Source organism: Hippoglossus hippoglossus, chromosome 16 (assembly GCF_009819705.1).
Source record: "Hippoglossus hippoglossus isolate fHipHip1 chromosome 16, fHipHip1.pri, whole genome shotgun sequence".
Classification (NCBI taxonomy): Eukaryota; Metazoa; Chordata; class Actinopteri; order Pleuronectiformes; family Pleuronectidae; genus Hippoglossus; species Hippoglossus hippoglossus.
This window is the reverse complement of record NC_047166.1, coordinates 14,768,374-14,788,769: the sequence shown is the minus strand read 5'-3', so window position 1 is coordinate 14,788,769 and position 20,396 is coordinate 14,768,374. Positions and strand designations below refer to the sequence as shown.

The 20,396-nt window shown below is 46.6% G+C and overlaps 2 protein-coding genes across 5 annotated transcripts; both read left to right on the top strand.

The window, feature by feature from the left end:
* Positions 1–360: 360 nt before the first annotated feature.
* On the top strand, positions 361–16,566 carry arid1aa (AT rich interactive domain 1Aa (SWI-like)). Of its 4 annotated transcripts, none has more exons than XM_034609845.1 (20): positions 361–1,600; positions 4,044–4,262; positions 4,356–4,955; positions 5,073–5,168; positions 5,925–6,165; positions 7,017–7,106; positions 7,200–7,370; positions 7,886–8,291; positions 8,445–8,590; positions 8,683–8,768; positions 8,911–9,120; positions 9,224–9,428; positions 9,615–9,741; positions 9,886–10,055; positions 10,178–10,358; positions 11,252–11,377; positions 11,947–12,040; positions 12,212–13,055; positions 13,174–13,304; positions 13,399–15,285. In XM_034609845.1, the coding sequence occupies exons 1-20, from the start codon at positions 695–697 to the stop codon at positions 15,283–15,285; spliced, it is 6,936 nt and encodes a 2,311-aa protein (XP_034465736.1). In that variant the 5' UTR covers positions 361–694. The 4 variants fall into 4 exon arrangements, with proteins under 4 accessions (XP_034465736.1, XP_034465735.1, XP_034465733.1 ...); XM_034609844.1 differs by having other exon boundaries at positions 362–1,600; positions 9,597–9,741; positions 9,892–10,055; positions 13,399–16,566; XM_034609842.1 differs by having other exon boundaries at positions 362–1,600; positions 9,597–9,741; positions 13,399–16,566.
* Positions 16,567–17,375: 809 nt separating this feature from the next.
* On the top strand, positions 17,376–20,104 carry pigv (phosphatidylinositol glycan anchor biosynthesis, class V). The gene is made up of 3 exons (XM_034609847.1): positions 17,376–17,736; positions 17,989–19,155; positions 19,262–20,104. Exons 1-3 carry the CDS (start codon positions 17,674–17,676, stop codon positions 19,547–19,549), a joined length of 1,518 nt encoding a protein of 505 aa, XP_034465738.1. The 5' UTR covers positions 17,376–17,673; the 3' UTR covers positions 19,550–20,104.
* Positions 20,105–20,396: the final 292 nt, after the last annotated feature.

Below are 20,396 nucleotides of genomic sequence, written 5' to 3'. Positions count from 1 at the left end.
GCGGCTTTCTTGTGCAACCGTGGCGTGCACATCCGTACAAGCACACACACACACACACATTAGAAAAATCATATATTTCATAAATGAATCAGTTTCCCCTCCTGCATACATGCAATTCATCGTGCACACGCATATTCCTCACAGGGCCTAAAACAAAGCCTCTCGTGTGTGTGTGTGTGTGTGTGTGTGTTTAATTCTGAAGAGCATAGCTCCTTTTCATAGTTGTAACACAACATGAGTGAGTTGTGTGAACACTACACTGTCTTCATGTGGAGGAAATATTCCACACAAGTGAAGGGGGGTGGGGGAGACAATGTGAAGATCCCACTCCTCCTTGGAGAGAGGGAGACGATCCAGTCCGGGTTTTGCAGGAGACCGTGCGGCTGGGTAAAATGGCTGTATGTAGCCGAGCCTCGTGTTGGTTGGGTTTTCTCGCTGCCTCTGCCCGGGCTCAGTAACACAACTCCCACAACAATTTCTGCCGCTGTCTCACGCATTGCATGGAGCCTCCATCATCTCTCTGACCCGTTTGCGGAGCCGGAACCGCGGGGATGGCCGCCGGATTCGGTCCGGTGTGAGGGGTGGGAATGAATCGGCACAAGGATAAATGGTTCTAAACAATTATTTATATTCAATGCGAGCTTGTGATTGTGACTGAGAGAGAGGGAGAGAGCGGTGGTGGGGGGTGTATATCATGGCCGCTCAGGTCGCCACTCTTAACACTAGCCCGCCTTCCGAACTCAAAAAGCCGGATCGGGACCCCAAGGAGGAGTCGGTACCGGGGGAGAAGCAGTCGGACAAAAAGCAGCCGGGCTTGGACAGCGGATCGCCGGGCCGGGGGGAGCTGCAGGACGGGGCCGAGGGTGGAAATGCAGGGGGAGGAGGGGAACCTGAGATGAAGAACGGGAATGGGAACCCGCCCAGGGCTAACAATAATAATCAGAATGACTCTGTTGGACCGGAGGGAAACAACCATCCCGGCTTGGTGCATCACCACGGAACCGCTTTCCCTCCACCTTCGTACGGATACAGTCAGCACTACGGTCGGACCCCTTTTCATCAACATGGCGGACAACAAAGCCCTGGCATGGCAGCTGCTGCGGGTCCGGTCGTGCAGTCGAGCAACATGATGGATCCGTATCAACCCAATTCCCACGAACATGGCTTTTCGAACCACCAGTTCAACAACTACAACCCATTCCCGAACAGGACTCCCTATCCCGGCCAAGCGTACGCCATGAACTCCCCGCGCAGCACCCAGGCGCCGACAGCTGGTGGGCAGCCAGCTAAGCAGCAGCCACCGGCGGGAGGACCCACGGCGATGGCTGGATCTTACAGTAACCAGAGATATAACATTGGGAACCCTCAGCCCACGTCCACGCCGACACTCAACAAGCTCCTGACCTCCCCGAGCTCGACGCGGGGATATCCAAACTACCCGTCCGGCGACTACACTAGCCAGGACGGAGCTAGCAAGGGACCAGCAGACATGGGCAGCAGCGGTCAGTATGGAGGGAGCAACCCGGGCTGGCAACAAAGAAGCCATCACCCGTCGCCTATGAGCCCGGGAAGTGCCGGGCAGCCGCTAGCTAGGAGCCAGGTAAAGTCCCATTATTACAAGAACACGGTGTGAGCTTTAGCACGTCTGCCTTCCCTCCTCCTAGCTCGTTCACAACGTAGCAGGCCAGCCATTGTCTGGTACTAGTTCGCAAAGACTCTAAAATGGCTGCCTCTGGTGTGTGTGTTTTTCCCCCTTTACTTCAGACCGTTAAATAATTGTTGTTAACCCGTTTAAATGGAAACAGCGGCACAATATGGCCGCTTGAGTCGGATATAAGTAGTTGAATCGATGTAAGGACGTTCCGGAGCCAACAAGGCCCGACTTTGAAAAGGGGCGAAAATTACTCGCCGAGCAGCTACGGCTCGTTTTTTTTTTTTTCCTGCTACAGCTTCACCACGTCTTATTAACACGTTGAATTTAAAGTCCGTCGTGTTTATGAATGTGTTGAACCGACTCGTGTGTACACGGGACACCGTGTTCCCTTACATATTACATTAGGATCGAGGCTCGCATTTGTGTTGTTTTCACGCCGGATAAGCTGTAATTTTGTGGGCATGACTGCTGCGTGTCGGATCAGCCTCTCACCGTGTGTTTAAACGCCCCGTGCAGGTCCACTTTAAATACCTCAAATGTAAAGACGCAATAGTGTAAAATACTGTCATGTTCGTGATCTTTTCCACCAAACACGTCCCCACTGTGTCGAGAGGCCGCCGGGCTTCCCTGTGCACGCTGCCCGTGTGCAGCCTGCTCGGCCCCACACGAGCGAGAGGCTGCAGCCTGCAGATTGCAGTTTGCACTGGGATTTGAATTGTGGAGGTAAAATCCTGCTGTCAAAGCCAGGAGATAGTTGGTCTTGGGTTGACATGCTAGCTGAAATCTGATTGGCTCCTCATCCGCTGCTCATGGCCATTTATAATTACATGTGATGCGAGGCAACAGTTGGTGATAAGAGCAAGCAGCATTAACTCATCACAGGGTCAGCGGAGGTATGGCTGCTCCCCTCCCTCTCACAGCTCCTCTTTACACCGCTGAATAAAACATGCTGCAGCTGGGATAAGGATGATGCATGGGTTTTTATTTATTTTATTCTATTTTCCTAGAATAATATAAATGCTATTATTTGGCCTATCCTCAGCTCGAGGTTTGAAATATGTGCTCACACGACAGATGCAGCCTGCATAATTTTTTTGTGATGTGTAGTGTCTTGTTTTCTTTTGTGCCACACAAATAAACAGATGCAATAACACGACTACAGTCATTCAATGTGTACAACATAATGGCTTATGACATCATCTGCTGTTCCATTTAGTTTTCTTGTTATTGATTTACATACAACCTGATTTGTTATCCTTGATAAGGCCCTTATAAACAAATCATTGACTAATAGATGTCTTTGTCTTTTTTCCGCACCATAACGTGTAGCATGGAGTCCAAATGCAAAATTTGTACTCTTCCCGTAAAGATGTGTGTGTGTGTGCCTGCAACACACACACACACATCTTGTGCCTGGCATGCCACACAAGTTTGACTGTGACTGCAAAGAATTCCCCCCCAATCCTCCCCCCCAAGCCAATCAGAAGGCAGTCCACCATCTCTCACCCACCAAGGGAGTTTCCTCTCTGTCTTATGCAGATTAGCCATGTGCTGCTCCTATTTATTTCACTTCATTATCTTGGATCTGGAAAATGTCACATAAGGCATTTTGCATTCTATTTGTAAAAGGCTGTTGTGACACCGAGGAGCCTCCTCTCACCCAAAGTGCACCTGTGGAAATTCTCTTGAGGGTATTTGTTACTAGGTGTTCTTGTGGCTGAAATTATCATTAATGTCATATTTTTTAGTGTCAGGTAGTTTTGGTGGAGGCGAGGTGATAATTGGATCTGAAATGTAAGGTTCTAGTGTAGCAGCAAGTTCAAGACACTGATGAATTAGACACAGCACCCATTTTTTTCAGCAGTGTTTATACTAACCGTTGGGTCACAGAGCAAGTATGCTCATGTACATTTTTCACTCCGGTTGTTGTGAAAGTGCTTCCTTCATCTCTGATGTCATTCATCCAGAGCCAAACTGCCTTCTCTGGGGAAAAAGCTACTTGGACCAGGCTCAAAACAGGAGCACAGCTGGGATATGTTTAAGATTGGGCAGGCTGCCCTCCATTTGAAAGTAGATATATATAGCTCTGTTGACTTCCGCAACTATGGCAAAGTGAGGTGAAAAAAAATCAGGGTAATGACCGTGGGAAATAAGGTGAAAAAAAGGCACAGTTTCCTCATTCACTAAAGTTTGTTTTTACACATTTAATTCTTCAACATACACACAGCAGCCAAATATTTTATGAACTTTGAAGAATACACTGAGATATAATTCATGGTTATAAGAGTGAGCGAGGCTGCATGTAAATTGTAGCACTTGATATTTAGACTTCTCCCCCAGTGTTTGATTGTTAACTTAATTCATCTCCTCTTGTTCTTCCCTTAAGCAGCCACCTGGTCCCATGGACCCAATGGGAAAGATGAGAGGCCAACTATACGGAGCCGGTAGTCCATACGCTCAGCAGTCGCCACAGGGGCCTCCTACGGGTCCACAACAGGGGCCTGGTTACCCAGGCCAGGGTTATGGCCCTGCAGGTCCCCAGAGATACCCTGTGGGAATGCAAGGACGTTCACCTGGAGGCATGGGCACCATGCCATATGGTCCACAGGTATTTAACATAAATTCTCTCAGTCAGAAATAAGCTTGTGTGTTATTTTATATATCAGTGTTTAAATCTTATATGTTTGTGTTCTCTGTTTAGATGGGATCATATGGACAGCAGGGACCAGGAGGCTATGGCGCTCAGGGCCAGGCACCATACTACGGCCAGCCCGGCCAGCCTCCTCATCCAAGCCAGCAGCAGACCCCCTACTCGCAGACCCCTCCGGGAACACCAGGTGGCCAGACACCTTACCAAGGGCAACCCCACCCTGCGCCAACTTCTGCTCCTCATACCCAGGGAGGACCGCCGTATCAGCAGCCCCACATGCCCCAACAGCCCCAGGGGCCACTGCCAGGCCCGTCCCAAGGGCCCCCACAGTCTCAGCCACCGTACGCTCAGGCTTCAGCACCACCGTCTGGCCAGTCTCCCTACACCCAGCAGCAGGGTCCTCCTAGTCAGACCCAGCAGCAGCCAAGTTCCCAGGCTCCACCTGGATCACAGGGCCAGTCCAGCTACCCGGGATCCACACAGGGGCCTCAGCAGCCTCCCTCGCAGCAACAGCAGGCACAGTCTCAGCCTCCACAGCAGCCACCGGGACACAGCCAACACCCACAGGGCCAGCCTGCAGCGTACCCTCAGAACCCGCAGCAGCAAGCACAACAGTCACCTTATCAGCGGTTTCCTCCTCCACAACAGCAGGTACTACCCCAGAGCTGGATCATATTCATCTTACACAATTGTCTTTCTCTGTGTGTACACGCAGGCCTCTCTGTATCTCAGGCAGTACGCTTACGTACATGTTATGTTGTCTTTTAGGAGGTATCCCAGGATTCATTTCAGTCCAACGCCCCTCCATCCACTCAGCCTAAATCTGGCCCAGAGGACAGTCAAGGCCGCCCCTCCAGTCTCCCGGTCAGTTATGCTTGTTACCAGTGCTAGAACAAAAAAAAAATCCCCTTTCACTCCGTGCTTTTGCTTTTCACTACCCCCCTTGTTAGACTTTCTATTTGTGTCATGTAGTTTTCATGACACAGGACATATTCATTTGACTTCTTATCCAAAATATGTGATGCCTGTTACATTTAAAAACTCCCTTTGTGTTAGGTTGAATACCAGCTGTTCATGCTCTGAAAGCGTTCATTTAGCTTGAATCGCGGCTGCGGCGCTGACCGTCCCCTGATGGTTTTAGATGTTGTGTGCGGCTGCATGTTGTCGAGAGGCAGCTGTGTGAGTGATGCGTGTGGAGAAAGGTGCTGTGTAAATGAGTAGATCTTAGATGAATGCAGGAGTTTGTTTGTGTATTAAATCACATGGTGAGGCTGCTGCTACAAGCTGACTCAGCTCGCATCCTACAAACCTTGGTTACCATGACAACCCGCTGCACTAATGTACACTCATTTTTTTTCTTTGAAAGGGATAAATAAGGACAAAGGCCTCTGGGTCTGTGTATTTGTGTCACTTGAATCTTTAAAACGAAGCTAATTCCAGCAAATCTATGCAATACACATTACCTTACTAATAATAGTTGTGATTAATCTAAAAACAGTGTGTTAAAATGCATAAGCTGCATCCTCTGAATCTATAATTAATATTTAAATTGTTTTCAAACCTTCTCTGTTATACCACATTTGTTGACCCCACCTCTGCTTGTCCTCTCTGTGTTTTCAGGACCTGTCGGGATCCATCGACGACCTGCCGACGGGTACAGAGGGCGCCCTGAGTCCCGTCGTGAGCACGTCAGGTGTGTCGAGCAGCCAGGGCGAGCAGAGCAACCCGGCTCAGTCGCCCTTCTCCCCTCACACGTCTCCCCACCTGCCAGGCATCCGAGGGCCTTCACCTTCCCCAGCTGGCTCCCCTGCCGGTGCCAGCACGCCCCGCACAGGACCGCTGTCACCCGCCAACATGCCAGGTGGGCCGATCCCTCACACAATGAGAGGAGGCATATGATCAGTCGTGGACTTCTGAGATTTCTCAGATGGTGATGGTTTTGGTTTGCATTTCAAGGGGAAATGCACTTCATAGCCACATACATTCTATCAAGTTCTTGAATTTCATCCATATATTTAAGGAGAGGTCTTGTACTGTTATACATTACTGAAGATCTCAAAATATTAAACACAGATGTAGTAGCGCCACACATAATGACACCATTCCTCCAAACTCAAGTCTGATATTTTTGGATTGCTCAGTCACATTTTAGTCAGGGGACAGGCCTCATTCACAAAACATACATTTGCAAGGACTGATCCAGTTGCTATGGCAGTGTTAAAGATGTTAAATTAGCTTGGAGAATGGGAGAAGAGTGACAGCTCAGATTAGTTTGACCAAAAAAAACAAATGCTAACCACTACCATATTTGTGCTACTTGTCCTGCTGCTGTGAATACATCTCTCAAAAAAGTTTGCAGAAGTTTGAAGCTGTCGTATCCTCACTTATTAGACAGAAAGGTGCTATTGTCCACTCACAAAACTCATACCCACTATTGTGAAATTCTTCTGTCAAATGCAAATCGAGTAATACCAGCTAACATCTTATTCAGAATATGATATATAATCTAATCTTCCAGGTTGCTTATAGATGGTCTTTTGGCTGATACATCTTTATTGATAACTGCTCATTTGTCATTTTTTATTGCTTATAAATGGAAATCTGCCTTTGTTTCGTAACAGAGTTGGTTACTGAAAACCCATGTTGGCCTAAAACTCAGTACTTTAACCCTTTTCGAGCTCCCATTAACTTAAGTTAAATATTATTTCTCAGTGACCCAGATGCCTCCCAGGCCGTCAAGTGTGCAGTCAGACGGGAGCCTACATCCGGCAATGAGCCAGTCTCCTATGACCCAGGACAGAGGTATACTCATATGAATGCAGAGGGGTCACAGAGATTTAAATGTCAGTAGAAATGGCTGTGGCTTCACCGTCCCCCTCACGTTCCCTCTTTCAGGGTTTATGCAGAGAAACCCTCAGATGCCCCCATATGGCTCCCCCACGTCAGCCTCTGCACTGTCGCCGAGGCAGTCCTCAGGGGGACAGGTTCATCCTGGGATGGCCCCATATCAGCAGAACAACTCTATGGGTGGCTACGGGCAGCAGGGGGGACAGTACGGCCCCCAAGGTGTGTACTTCTGAATCATCGCTGTAAAGACGGGACTTGTTTTCAATTTCTGCTACGCTGCTGTGAAAAGATGAATTGTTTTCTGGAGACATGATGTTTTTGGTGATTTACAAAAGTTTTCCACTTAATATACTAAGTTTGTAAAGTTTCCTAAGATCCACATTTACCTTTGAACAAACCCTTGGAGTATATGTCTGTGCCCAGTAGGAATACCATGCTACCGCTGGTCCCTCCCTCTGACTCTGTTGTGGCTATTTATAGCTGTGAGGCAGAGAGTCAGCTGACGTAGCAGTGCCTCCTGTCAGTAGAGCCGAGACTGTGACGAAGGCTTGTTGCTCAGGGTGCATAGCTCTCTCTGCTAACTCACTGTAGGGAAAAAGCTCTGTAGGAAAATATTTTGTCATAGCTTTAACAAGTCACTTTCATGTCACGTTGAACACAAATAAACTTCTGTGTGTTGCTAGAACCAAGTGATTATGTTAACAGTTTTTTCTTTCTTGTAATGTCATATCTAGGTTATCCCCGTCAACCTGGCTATGGCAACATGCCCAACGCCAACTACCCCGGGCCGGGCATGGGTCCAATCAACCCCATGGCAGGACAAAGTGGGGGTCCACCATATGCTGGCATACCTCCAGGAAGGATGCCACCGAATCAAATGGGGGCACGGCCCTATGGACCCAACATGGGCCCAAACATGGGCCCAAACATGGCCCCCAACATGGGCCCAAACATGGCCCCAAACATGGCCCCAAACATGGGCCCAAACATGGGCCCTAACATGGGTCCAAACGTGCCTCCCAACATGGTAAACCTGCCACCCCAGGTAGCCTCAGGAATGTGTCCACCTCCTGGCATGAACAGAAAGCCGCAAGACCCAGCAGCCATGCAGCACCCGGCCACCAACTCCATGCACAACAGGTGGGTTTATGTTGGACCCTCTAGTTCCTATGTTTATTTACCTCTCACAATATTTCTGACTGACTTCTCTCTCAAGGTTTAATATAAGATTGGCTGTTCCATACTCTATCACTGTTGCGTAAACTAGATTCTCATATTCTCTCCTCCATCCAGGATGCCTGGTTACCCCAACATGGCTCCAGGCATGATGGGGTCCGGACCACCTTATGGCCCTCCCATGAACAACATGCCTGGAATGATGAACACACAAGGCGGATCACCTTATCCAATGGGGCCAAACATGGCCAATAACTCAAGTGGTAAGTTGCCCAGAGATTACTTCACCAAGCCTTGTTCTCTTTTTGTAATGTAGCATTTTCAATGCAATTTCTAACCCCGTCATTGTGTCTAGGTATGGCCCCCAGTCCAGAGATGAACAATAAGATGAATAACAAAGTAGAAGGGACTCCAACACCCAAGCCAGAACCTAAAGCCAAGGTAACCGGTTGACTATATTGTTTTCTTATTTTTAAGAATAAGAATTTTTAAGAAGTATTACCTCCTCCAACGTCTTGGTACCTCTTTTATTGTTATCCACTCTGCTTTAAAATTGCCTTCTCATTTCTTTTACACAAAACAGAAGTCCAATTCCTCCACCACAACCAACGAAAAGATAACACGACTGTACGAGTTAGGACCCGAGCCCGAGAGAAAGATTTGGGTTGATCGTTACTTGGCCTTCATTGAAGAGAAAGCCATGCCCATGACCAACCTGCCTGCTGTAGGACGCAAACCCCTTGACCTCTTCCGTCTGTATATGTCGGTTAAAGAAATAGGAAGCATGGCCCAGGTTAGCATTGCAAATATATACGGCAATCAATTCCCCAGTATGTTTATTTCTTGACTTTGTCTTTATTTTATCTTTTCTAATTACGTCTCATTGTGTGTCTCAGGTGAGTAAGAATAAGAAGTGGCGTGATCTGGCCACTTCCCTGAATGTGGGTACGTCAAGCAGTGCTGCCAGTTCTTTGAAGAAACAGTACATCCAGTGTCTGTACGCCTTTGAGTGCAAAGTGGAGCGTGGTGAGGACCCTCCTCCTGAGATTTTTACAGACAACAAAAAGAACCAGGCTGCTAAGGTCCAGCCACCGTCTCCAGGTGAGAGCCATACCAATTTTGTTTTATACAGATGAACACACATTTTAGCACACATCTCACTCAGGAAACCCCTATGTTTGAACAATAAAAATACATAACGGAATGTGTTTGAGTTTCATTAAAGTCACGAACCGTGTCTTTCTGCTCCTCCTTTATTCCAAACTGAAGCGTCCCTCTGCTCCACAGCTGGGTCAGGCTCTCTGCAGGGTCCCCAGACACCCCAGTCCACCAGCAGCTCCATGGCCGAGGGGGGAGACTTAAAACCTCCCACCCCGGCCTCCACCCCTCACACCCAGATGCCACCCGTGTCCAGGTGACTCTTGTTGAAGATTTTACCAGTTGATTTGACCGTCTGAAAGAAATTATAATAAGATAAACTAATTTCCATCTGCTTTTCTTTCCATCTCTCCCGCTTGCGCCTATTTCCCCCTCCCACTCAACCTTGCTTCCCCTCTAGGAGCAGCGTTAACCTGCAGGACCCCTTCTCCGAAGGAAATGACCCCGCTTTCCCGAGGAAGAACATGACGCCCAACTCAGCCTATCAGTCCGGCATGAACACACCAGACATGCAGGGGCGCATGGGAACCTACGAACCCAACAAGGACCCCTTTGGTAACATGCGGAAAGGTGGGCACACTGAACGGTCTACAGCCGAATAGATCACGCTGTCCTAAAAGCTAAAATGCCTCCTTAATTACCCACTTAGATAATCCCTCCGAAATTGGCTCTAATTGTGAATGTATTTGCAGTCGGGGAGCAGTTTTTACCTGCTAGCCAGGGCCCTAACAGCGGGGTGGGTGACCAGCAGCAGCAACCACCACAACAGCAACAGCAGCAGCCTCCATTCAACAGAGGACCACCTGGGGCAATGGGCTCGATGCCAATGGGGCCCAGACAACAGTATCCTTATGGACCAGGCTACGACAGGAGGTAAGGGTTATTGAATGGAAGGTCATTTAACACTACTGATGATAACAAGGAGATGTTTCTATGATCACACAAACCTTAAAGTTCCTCTGCAGGTCAGAAAAATATGTAGAATTATTGACATAAAATTTCAACAAATAAGAAATCAAATTAGATGTTTTTTTTACCTATTTATCTAGGCAATGCTTTGAGGTAATGATTTAATGCCATGAGAAATTCAGTGACGCATCTGAAAATGTTGTAATTTTTGAGAGTGAAGATGTGGTTGGACCATGAATCGTGTAATTTTGTTGTTTGTTCATGAAATACTTGTCATTCATGAAATCCGCTGTTTCATTTTTATTCATCTTAATCTTTAATTCATGATTCATTTTGATTTGTTGCTCACTGATACTTTGTGCGTTAGGAGAAGGGTTGTGTATTGGATTTATGTGGGTCTAAAAAATGTGTTAAACAAGATTATAAATTACAAATTAAGTCTGAGTCTAAAATTAAAATTCAGAATAGCTGTGAGATTGTGATTTAATTTGGTTATTCGAGACACTGAAAAACCATTGTTTTTATCAATTACAGTTTTGTGTGATGTTATTCCAAGTGTCACAATTCAACCTTTTTTTTTTGCACCGTAAATTGTTAAATTCTTTAAGTCACTCGTGTCAGTATTTTACCATCATACACTGTTCAAAACAAGTCATCAAAGAGCCACTTGTCCACTGTGACATGCCAGACTTTTAGCAGTCCGACTGAGGCTGATTAAATTGTAACATAAGTATTTATAATGTAGCTGTGATTGGAACAATTATCATCTCATTGCTTTTTTAAAATCTGTAGCATCATTTGTCTGACTGAGTGAAAACATGTATGGAAAAAAACATGCCATGTCTATTTTTTCACAGATCCGAGCAGGGAATAGGCCCAGAGGGCAACATGGTATCGGGAGCTCCTCCGCCAAACCCTATGATGCCTGCCAATGCCGATGCAGGGATGTATTCGCCAAATCGCTTCCCACCACAGCAGCCACGGTCAGTCCCAATTACTGTATAGCTGTACCTGTATTCTCAGGTTTAAAGCTACTGTCAGACTGATCCGTCCTCAAGTAAAATAAAAAATGCTTTTGTAAATCATAATAATGGGCAACTGTTGGAATCTTTCAGAAATTCTGGAAACTGGGAGATTATTGTTTCAATATGATTTTTTTTATCCATTTGTACAGTTTAATTTTACAATATTTACAAACCGTTTGAGCTTTTTGAATGTGGTCGTGTTTGTAAAAGAGAGTTGCATTAATTGAAATGTACTTTAAATTCCGTTCCTTCCATATATTAATAGACTTTTAAATAGTACAGTTAACAGAAATTGTAATGTGTTTTATATTCATCAACCGCATTATTAAATTAACAAATTAATCATATTGATAAAACTAAGTCTATGATTAAGTATAATTGAGGATGAAGCTGAAAACTAAAAGCATCCATTGCAACTAGATGTTTTTGTGGTCATAAATTATACATTTATAAATTATAAATCATAATATACCATAATGCATATGTGTGTCTGACTTGTTGAGACTGACTGGACATAATGTTTGCAGGCATGATTCCTATGGTAATCAGTATCCTGGACAGGGAACGCCCCCTAGCGGCTCCTTCCCAAATCAGCAGCCTGGAATGTATCCACAACAACAGGTAATGATCATTTGCAATACACTAACTCTCTATACACTGGCTAAAAATGTGTTGCTACTTTGATGAAGCTACTATCATTTTGAATTTAGTTTTTTGAGCAGGAAAATGTTTTTTTTTTTTACAACAGTTCTACTGAAATAGTTGTGAATTAATTGTGTGCCTTCTGTTCAGAGTTACAAGCGTCCTGTGGAGGGCGGTTACCCTCCATCAAAACGTCATGAGACTGAGTACAGTGGGCCTTTCCCTGGTGGACAACAACCACCACAGCAGCAGCAGCAGCAAGGAGGCTCCTCTGCACCCTCTTCAGGACAGCAGGAGTCGTACAATCAGTTCAGCGGCAGTGGGCCCTTCCCTGGCCCTGATCGCCGTCCACCTGGCCCAGGCAATCAGTTCCCATTCCCGTTTGGTCGTGAACGGATGCAGGGAGCGACAGGGCCCAACGCTCAGCCCAACATGCCCCCTCAGATGATGCAGTCAGGCCCAGAGGGTCCTCAGGGAGGCATGTGGCAAGGACCGCGAGACATGAACTATCAGAACTACCCTAGCCGGCAAGGTGGCCCCGGGGGCCCACCCCAGGGGCCTGGTTACCCTGGCATGACCCGCCCTGAGGAGATGATGTCATCAGAACAGCGCATGAATCATGACGGCCAGTGGGGTGGTCAGATGGGCCCAAGGCAGCCTCCCTATGGTCCAGCAGGGCCCGGCCAAGCCATGCCTCGCTCAGTACAGTCTAACTACCAGCCCCCTCAGGGTGTGCAGAACCACATTCCACAGGTGTCCAGCCCGGCCTCCATGCCTCGCCCGATGGAGAGCAGGACATCACCTAGTAAATCTCCATACATGCACGGAGTAATGAAGATGCAGAAGGCTGGACCCCCAGTGCCTGCATCTCACATAGTGCCCCCTCCGGTGCAATCGCCTCTAATAAGGCGAGACATGCCTTTCCCCCCAGGCTCTATAGAAGCTACGCATCCTGTCCTGAAACCACGTCGGAGACTCACCATGAAAGATATCGGTATGACTGTAGATTACAAATGGCGAAACCATGTTTTGATGTTGAGATTTTTTATGATTGACATCTGTCAAGTTGTTGCTCAAACAGGACTAATTGTTTTTGTGTCTTGTCTCCACAGGAACGCCAGAGGCCTGGAGAGTCATGATGTCATTAAAGTCTGGTCTATTGGCTGAGAGTACGTGGGCCTTAGATACCATCAACATTCTCCTTTATGACGACGGCAGTATTTCCACCTTCGAGCTAAACACGGTGAGTTTGGATTTTAACATTGAGTCTTTAATGTTATTACAATATGCATGGTGAGCATGTCTAATATTTTTATTTATTTCTGCTCTTTCTTCAGCTGCCTGGGATGCTGGAGTTGGTGGTTGAGTATTTCCGACGCTGCCTCATTGAAATCTTTGGCATTCTGCGGGAGTATGAGGTTGGAGATCTTGGCCAGAGGACACTAATTGATCCTGATGCCTTGAAACAAGATTGGGACAGCATGGACGAAGAGGAGCCACGGGCTGAGGACATGGAACAAGACGACGAGGAAGACGAAGAAGAAGAGGAGGAGCGAGAAACGGACGGGCCAGCTCGCGTGAAAGAGGAGGAAGAGCAAGAGCAGTGCAGCAAATCTCGGGGTAAAGATGATAAGACGGAAGATGAGGAGAGGAAGAGCAAGGGTTCTTCATCTGAACAGACAAGCTCACTCCAATCGTTACCTGCCCACGAGAGACCCAAACAGTCCAGCAAGTTTGACAAATTTCCCGTTAAGGTGGTACGAAAGAAAGACCTGTTTGCTCCTGGCCAGTCCAATAATCATGGCAAACTGCAGGAGTTTGACAGTGGGTTACTTCACTGGAGTGCTGGAGGGGGGGACTCAACAGACCACATCCAGACCCACTTTGAACCACGCAAAGACTTCTTGGAGCCTCGAGTGCGAATGCCCGTGCCCCAGGTTTTACTGAAGAGACGAATTCCAGAAGAAGAGCTGCAGGACATCTGGTTACCAAATGAGGAGGAGAAGAGGAAGCATCAAGATGAAGAAGAAAGGCCTAAAGAGTCATCTTCCTCAGAGAAAGCAGCCGTCTCGGAGAAGGCCAGCCCCTCACCCAGCAGTGAGGAGGAGAGGAAAACACAGTCTGAGACAAAGACAGTTGAGGAAGAAGCTGCAAGTCTCCTGGAGATGAACAGACCTTTTCTCTCCTCCAGCTTTGTTTTAACCCAGCGGTCGAAGCAGATTGGTGCCATCTTGGAGGATGAGCCTCACAGTAAAGACGAGGGGCCGCTCATTGCACTGGCTAACTGGCAGGATTCTTTAGCCCGCCGTTGCGTTTGCATCTCCAATATTGTCCGCAGTCTCTCCTTTGTGCCAGGCAATGACCACGAGATGTCCAAACATCCAGGGCTGTTGCTGCTGCTAGGTCGCTTGATCCTGCTCCACCACAGGCACCCTGAACGCAAACAGGCCCCGCTCACTTACGAGAAAGACGAGGATTCAGAAGAGGGAATGGGCCAAAGGGATGAATGGTGGTGGGACTGTTTGGAGCTCCTGAGGGAGAACACGCTGGTCACTTTGGCAAACATCTCAGGCCAGCTGGACCTCTCCATCTACCCCGAGAGCATCTGCTTGCCCCTATTGGATGGTCTTCTCCATTGGGCTGTCTGCCCCTCAGCAGAAGCCCAGGACCCCTTCCCCACGTTGGGCCCACACAGTGCTTTGTCACCTCAGAGACTGGTCCTGGAGACGCTAAGCAAATTAAGTATCCAAGACAACAATGTGGACCTCATCTTGGCTACTCCACCATTCAGCCGGTTAGAAAAGCTCTACGGAAACCTGGTGCGGCTGATTGGAGACAGAAAGGTTGCAGTCTGCAGGGAGATGGCCGTGGTCCTCCTGGCCAACCTTGCCCAGGGCGATACTATGGCAGCCCGAGCAATTGCTGTTCAGAAGGGTAGTGTGGGCACCTTGCTGGGTTTCCTGGAGGATAGTCTGGCTGCCACTCAGCTTCAGCAGAGCCAGAGCTCACTACTACACCTACAGGGGATGCACTTCGAACCCACAAGCCCGGACATGATGCGGCGAGCTGCCCGGGCTCTGCACGCCTTAGCCAAGGTGGAGGAGAACCATTCAGAGTTCACACTACACGAGTCCCGACTCCTCGACCTTTCAGTGTCTCCCCTAATGAACTCGCTGGTTTCTCATGTTATCTGTGATGTACTCTTTTTGATTGGCCAGTCATGACAGCTGTAGGGAGCCGTGGCTCCTCGTTTTGGGGGGGTTTCTCCCCTATCCCCTCTTCCCTGGTAACCTGGCTTGTGTGTGTAACAGGGCAAGGAAAGTTCAAGTGACTGTCTTTAATTTATGAAAATCCTTCAGATTCCATTCTCTGAGCCCTCCCCAGGCCGTCCTTGCTCGAGGAGGATAATCACAGAGCTGTGGTGGATTACAAACCAGAGAGATGCCCACAAAGGGACACTACTTGCAACACGAATGCCAACTGGATGACATGGAGCAGAGCACCGCGGTTGGGAGACTGTTCTGCACTTGGGGGAAAGAACTTTTTAATAAAGATAAATAAATGAATAAATAAATAGCTGAAAAACAAAAACTGTAACCAAAGTTGCTGTCTCGTTTACAGTGAGTTTTGGAGACACAGTGTGCCCTAGCTCTCGCCTCGGGGCACAGAGAGTCTAACTGGTTGACGTTCAGAGGTGAAGCAGACTGACAAGTGGCCTACTGGTTATAGTTGCTGTAGTTGGATTCTCACCAGTCAGCCCGGCAGCAGACAAAGTGCTGTCAGTAGACACCTTCACCAGGGAGGCCTGTGCAGTGTGCAGTAGATTGTAGGACATTTTCTGTACCATACTGCTCTTGAGTGTAAGCATTCTGTACCACACGTTTCACACAGAAGCTGACGATGCAGCTCTTCTAGAGTTTTGAGGTCATTTTAGTTTGGTGTTAAACAGAAAATGGCTTTCTTCCCCAAAGTATCAAGAACCTACAACACCCTTACCTCCTCTTATCCCTTGATTGTATGAATACCCTTATGAAAAGAAATCACCTCTTAGGACTGGTTTTAAACTTCAAATACAGCTTTGCTGTGGTGTATATATAATGTTGTACATTACACTTCCTTTCTCTGTGTCTGTCTCTGTCTGTGTCACTATTCTCACACTTGTTTTTGGTGAGGGATGGAGGCTGACTTGTGAGTTTGGTCCGTGACCTCCAGTCCCTGCCGATTTAGACCCACTCCTCTGGTCTCTCCACAGCTCTGTAGTACGGCAGACACGGCTCGACCCTGTTATCTCCTGGTACAACAGAAATAAACTAGATGAAGTACACATTGACAACTTTTCTCCGATCATGGATTCTGCATATTTGTATTTCAGACTATGTAGCTAAGACAACATGTAAATTCCTCCCTTTCCCTTTTTTGGCTCAACGAATATCATTTATTCAGTATGAAATCTTTATACTATATGTTCCACGTGGTAAGAATAAATGTACATTAAATCTTCGTAAGCTGTTTGATGGTTTTGTTCTTCTGGAATAATAATCGCTTCTGGACAAACAAATCAACAAACATATGAGAAATCACAGATCAGAAAAACATCCTGAAATAAGAGTCTTCACCTCAGTGCTCAGGAAATTTGTTGACTCATCTGTAAATATGGAATAATAGTTTGTATTTACCTTGTAACAGTTTCTGTTGTAGTAAAATAACTATAAATGCAAGAAGCACTACAGACATCAGTGACATATCTTTCAAAAACAGACTAGGTAATGTAAAGCTTGCAGCAGCACATAGGACAGATTTATATATTTATGAAGTAATTCATCCAAACATACAACATCACATCTTAACAGTTTCAGCTAATATCTTCATCAGGGGACAAATGGAAAAGAACTACTGAGAAACCACTTCATATTAACAGACATTGATATACTGTGCATCAGATGAACTAACAAAACACTGAGTAACATTTCTGGAAAATGTAGATTTACCTTAAATTCGAACCAGTCAGAAAACAATATACATTTTTGAATGGACGTCTTTGTGCAGATTGAAAGCCAGTCCATGAGACGGACTGCAGCGCCACCTGCTGGACATAATAAACACTGCACCCATACGTACCCATACATACAATATGATCAAAGAGGGTGGAGAAAAGTTAAGGAGATTCAAGCCAAACTAAAATTCATCTATTCAACCAATCACTACAACTTATTTTTTTTAAATACGAAACTAACTTAATTCATCGTACATGTTAAAGAAACTACACGTGAGCTTCCTTCGCCTGAATCCACCGGCTTTTATTCTGAAGTTGTATTTACAGTTGCACCGGAAGTGAAGGGACAGGATGATAGGATGTGGGAACAAAGATCACAGCCGAGCGAAAAACAAAGCTCATTGAAGACGGGTTTCTCTCTATTAAGATAAACATTTACCCTCCACTTAAAATAACCAAACTAATGAAACTAGAATCTCGTTTGGTCGCTCGGTCCCTGCCTGCCGGACATGTTTGATGGAGAACATGACGGATCCTGCGGTGATCGCCTGGTAGCAGCCACAATGCTCCGGCCCGTCACAACCGGCTCTTCCACGGTCTGTTCGTCACATCAGTGACTATGGATGTCCGAGCAGTGCTGGAGTTCGCCACAGTCACCAGGGGCCTGTCGCTGGTTTTACAGGTAGGTTCAGGACACGCTAGTAGGCTAATTATGAAGCTCACGATGTGCTAATGTAGCTAACCTGCCTTTACCCCAGAACCTTAATTCCCCACTATTGTCTGAATCTTTGTAATTATGTATCTATGTGTGGCAGCTAATGCACAGCACCACGTGTGTGATGAGTAGACAAACAGACAAGGTGACGTCACACCTGCTACTCTGTGTTTATTACAGCAGGATTTATTTTAACCGTATAATATTGTTTTCCCCCAGGCGGTCTTGAACGCAGCCATCCCTGACCATGAAGCTGATGCGTTCAAGCCCCCGCGGACAGAGGAGCCTCTGTATCTGGACTCGACAGTGGACTGGTTACTGGGTGGCCTCTCCCACTGGGACGCCGAGCACTACCTCTTCATCGCCGAGAGAGGATACCTCTATGAGCACAACTTTGCTTTCTTCCCCCTCTTCCCCATCGTCCTCCGTGGCCTGGCAGAGACGCTGCTGTGGCCCCTGAGTGGCTGGCTGAGCGTGCGGGGCCGTCTGCTGGTGGCCGTGGCCCTGGGGAACAGTGCCCTCTTCCTGCTGAGTGTGGTCGCCCTGTACGCGCTCAGCAGGATCGTCCTGCAGGACAGACGCCTCGCCCTGCTCTCCAGCCTCCTCTACTGCATCACTCCTGCCAATGTGTTCATGACAGCTGGGTATGCAGAGAGCCTGTTTGCCGCCCTTACGTTCGGCGGCCTCTTCCTCCTGGAGAAAGGTTTCACCTTCAGAGCCTGCTTGGCCCTCAGTATAGCCACTGCAGCACGATCCAACGGACTTGTCAATATTGGTTTTCTACTGTATCTACCGTCACTGCACGCCATCTCTCAGATTCGTTTATATCGTACTACGTTAAAAGGCCACCTTAAAGTCTTCCACTACATCTGGGTCATCATTCGTCTTCTGCTCACCTCCCTCTTGGGAACTGCGATTATTGTCCTTCCCTTCTGTGCGTTCCAGTACTATGGGTATAGGACGTTTTGCACACCCTCCAACTCCATGGAGTGGATCCCTCCAGCTCTTCTCTCATTGGCTGAACGGAAGGGCTATCGGTTTCCAGATGTAAACCGTCCGCCGCCACTGTGGTGCATGAGACCCCTCCCATTACTCTACTCTCACATCCAGGACGTGTATTGGGACGTCGGCTTCCTCCGTTACTTTGAGCTGAAACAGATACCTAACTTTATTCTGGCTCTACCTATGGCTACCATCGGCATAATGGCAGCTTATGCATATTTTCTTGCTAATCCAGAACTGTGTCTGAGACTTGGACTTTGGGAGACGGGTGCAACTAAAGGGCTCGACAAACCCACACCGGGAATGTTCAACCCCAGAGTGTTTGTGTATATTGTGCATTCTACTGTACTCCTGGTGTTCGGAACCTTGTGCATGCACGTGCAGGTGAGTAAATCATATAATCACCTAATTGCGGAACATTTAAACTGTCCAGATGTGAGGAGCAGCCTGTTGATTTCCACTCATTCCCATTTTTACTTTCCATTTCTAGGTTCTGACCAGATTCATGGCCTCGTCGTCTCCCGTGCCGTTCTGGATAAGTGCTCATCTGCTTCTCCTCAATGAGCCACTTCTTCATCGAAGAATAACATCCAACCCCAATGTGCATCTACAGACACACTCCAGAAACGGATGCAAACATACACCTCAGAACCCCATCATTGCACTGCTGCCACATTTTAAATCCTGCTCTCCCACCACACAGAGCATCCTGGGATACTTCCTCTCTTACTGGGTGCTGGGGCTCGCACTGCATTGTAACTTCTTGCCATGGACTTGACTTTCCACATTACTCTGAGCTTTAAATGCAATATTTCTGTGTAGGACTGGGTTTTTTATTGTAAACACGTGTGTTTTTACAGTATACCATCGTCCATAGTCCTTTTTTGTGTCAGTAATTGTTCAATTGTTCTGTACCTTCTTGAATTATATGGACATTACCATTAAAATAAAAGAACACACAAGAGCAAGATTTAGTCAGTCATGTTTATTAAAAGAATAATACAATTACTGTAAGTAAATCCAAAGCAAAGAAAAGACCAAAACGCTTTTATGTTTGTGTTGCCCAGTCCTACATGTAACTGACACAATTCAATTTTTCATGCAGAAGTAAAAAAAAAAAAGATTTGCACATCTTGATCAAAAGTTGTTTGAGAACTTTTGGTCGTAAATCCTGGAAAGACTTTGGTTGTACTTAAAAAATTCTGATTTCTGCTGAAGCAGATTTTATTGACTCTGTTTAATATTGCACTGCATGTTTGGAAGAATTATTCCAAGTTATGGTTTAGGACTTTTGGATGTGAATGGAAAAAAAAATAAAAATTTTGTGGCTGTAGAATTTTCTGTAGTTTAGTTTTTTTTTTCATTTATGTGAAACTTCTATGTTGTGTTGTAAAGAACATTTGTTTGAAATTAAACTAAATGTGATAAATCTAAACCGAAATTTATTCAAATGTACATGTGGCATTTCCTAATTTTAAAACACTCTTCACCACACTGAGTAAACACTTTTCTTTGGTGGTTAACTTGCAAGTTAGATCCTTACTTCTCGGTAGCAGGCACTGACTTCTTCTCACGAGTTACCCTTCATGATGCTTGCAGGCATCTATTTGTACCTATTAGAGGTG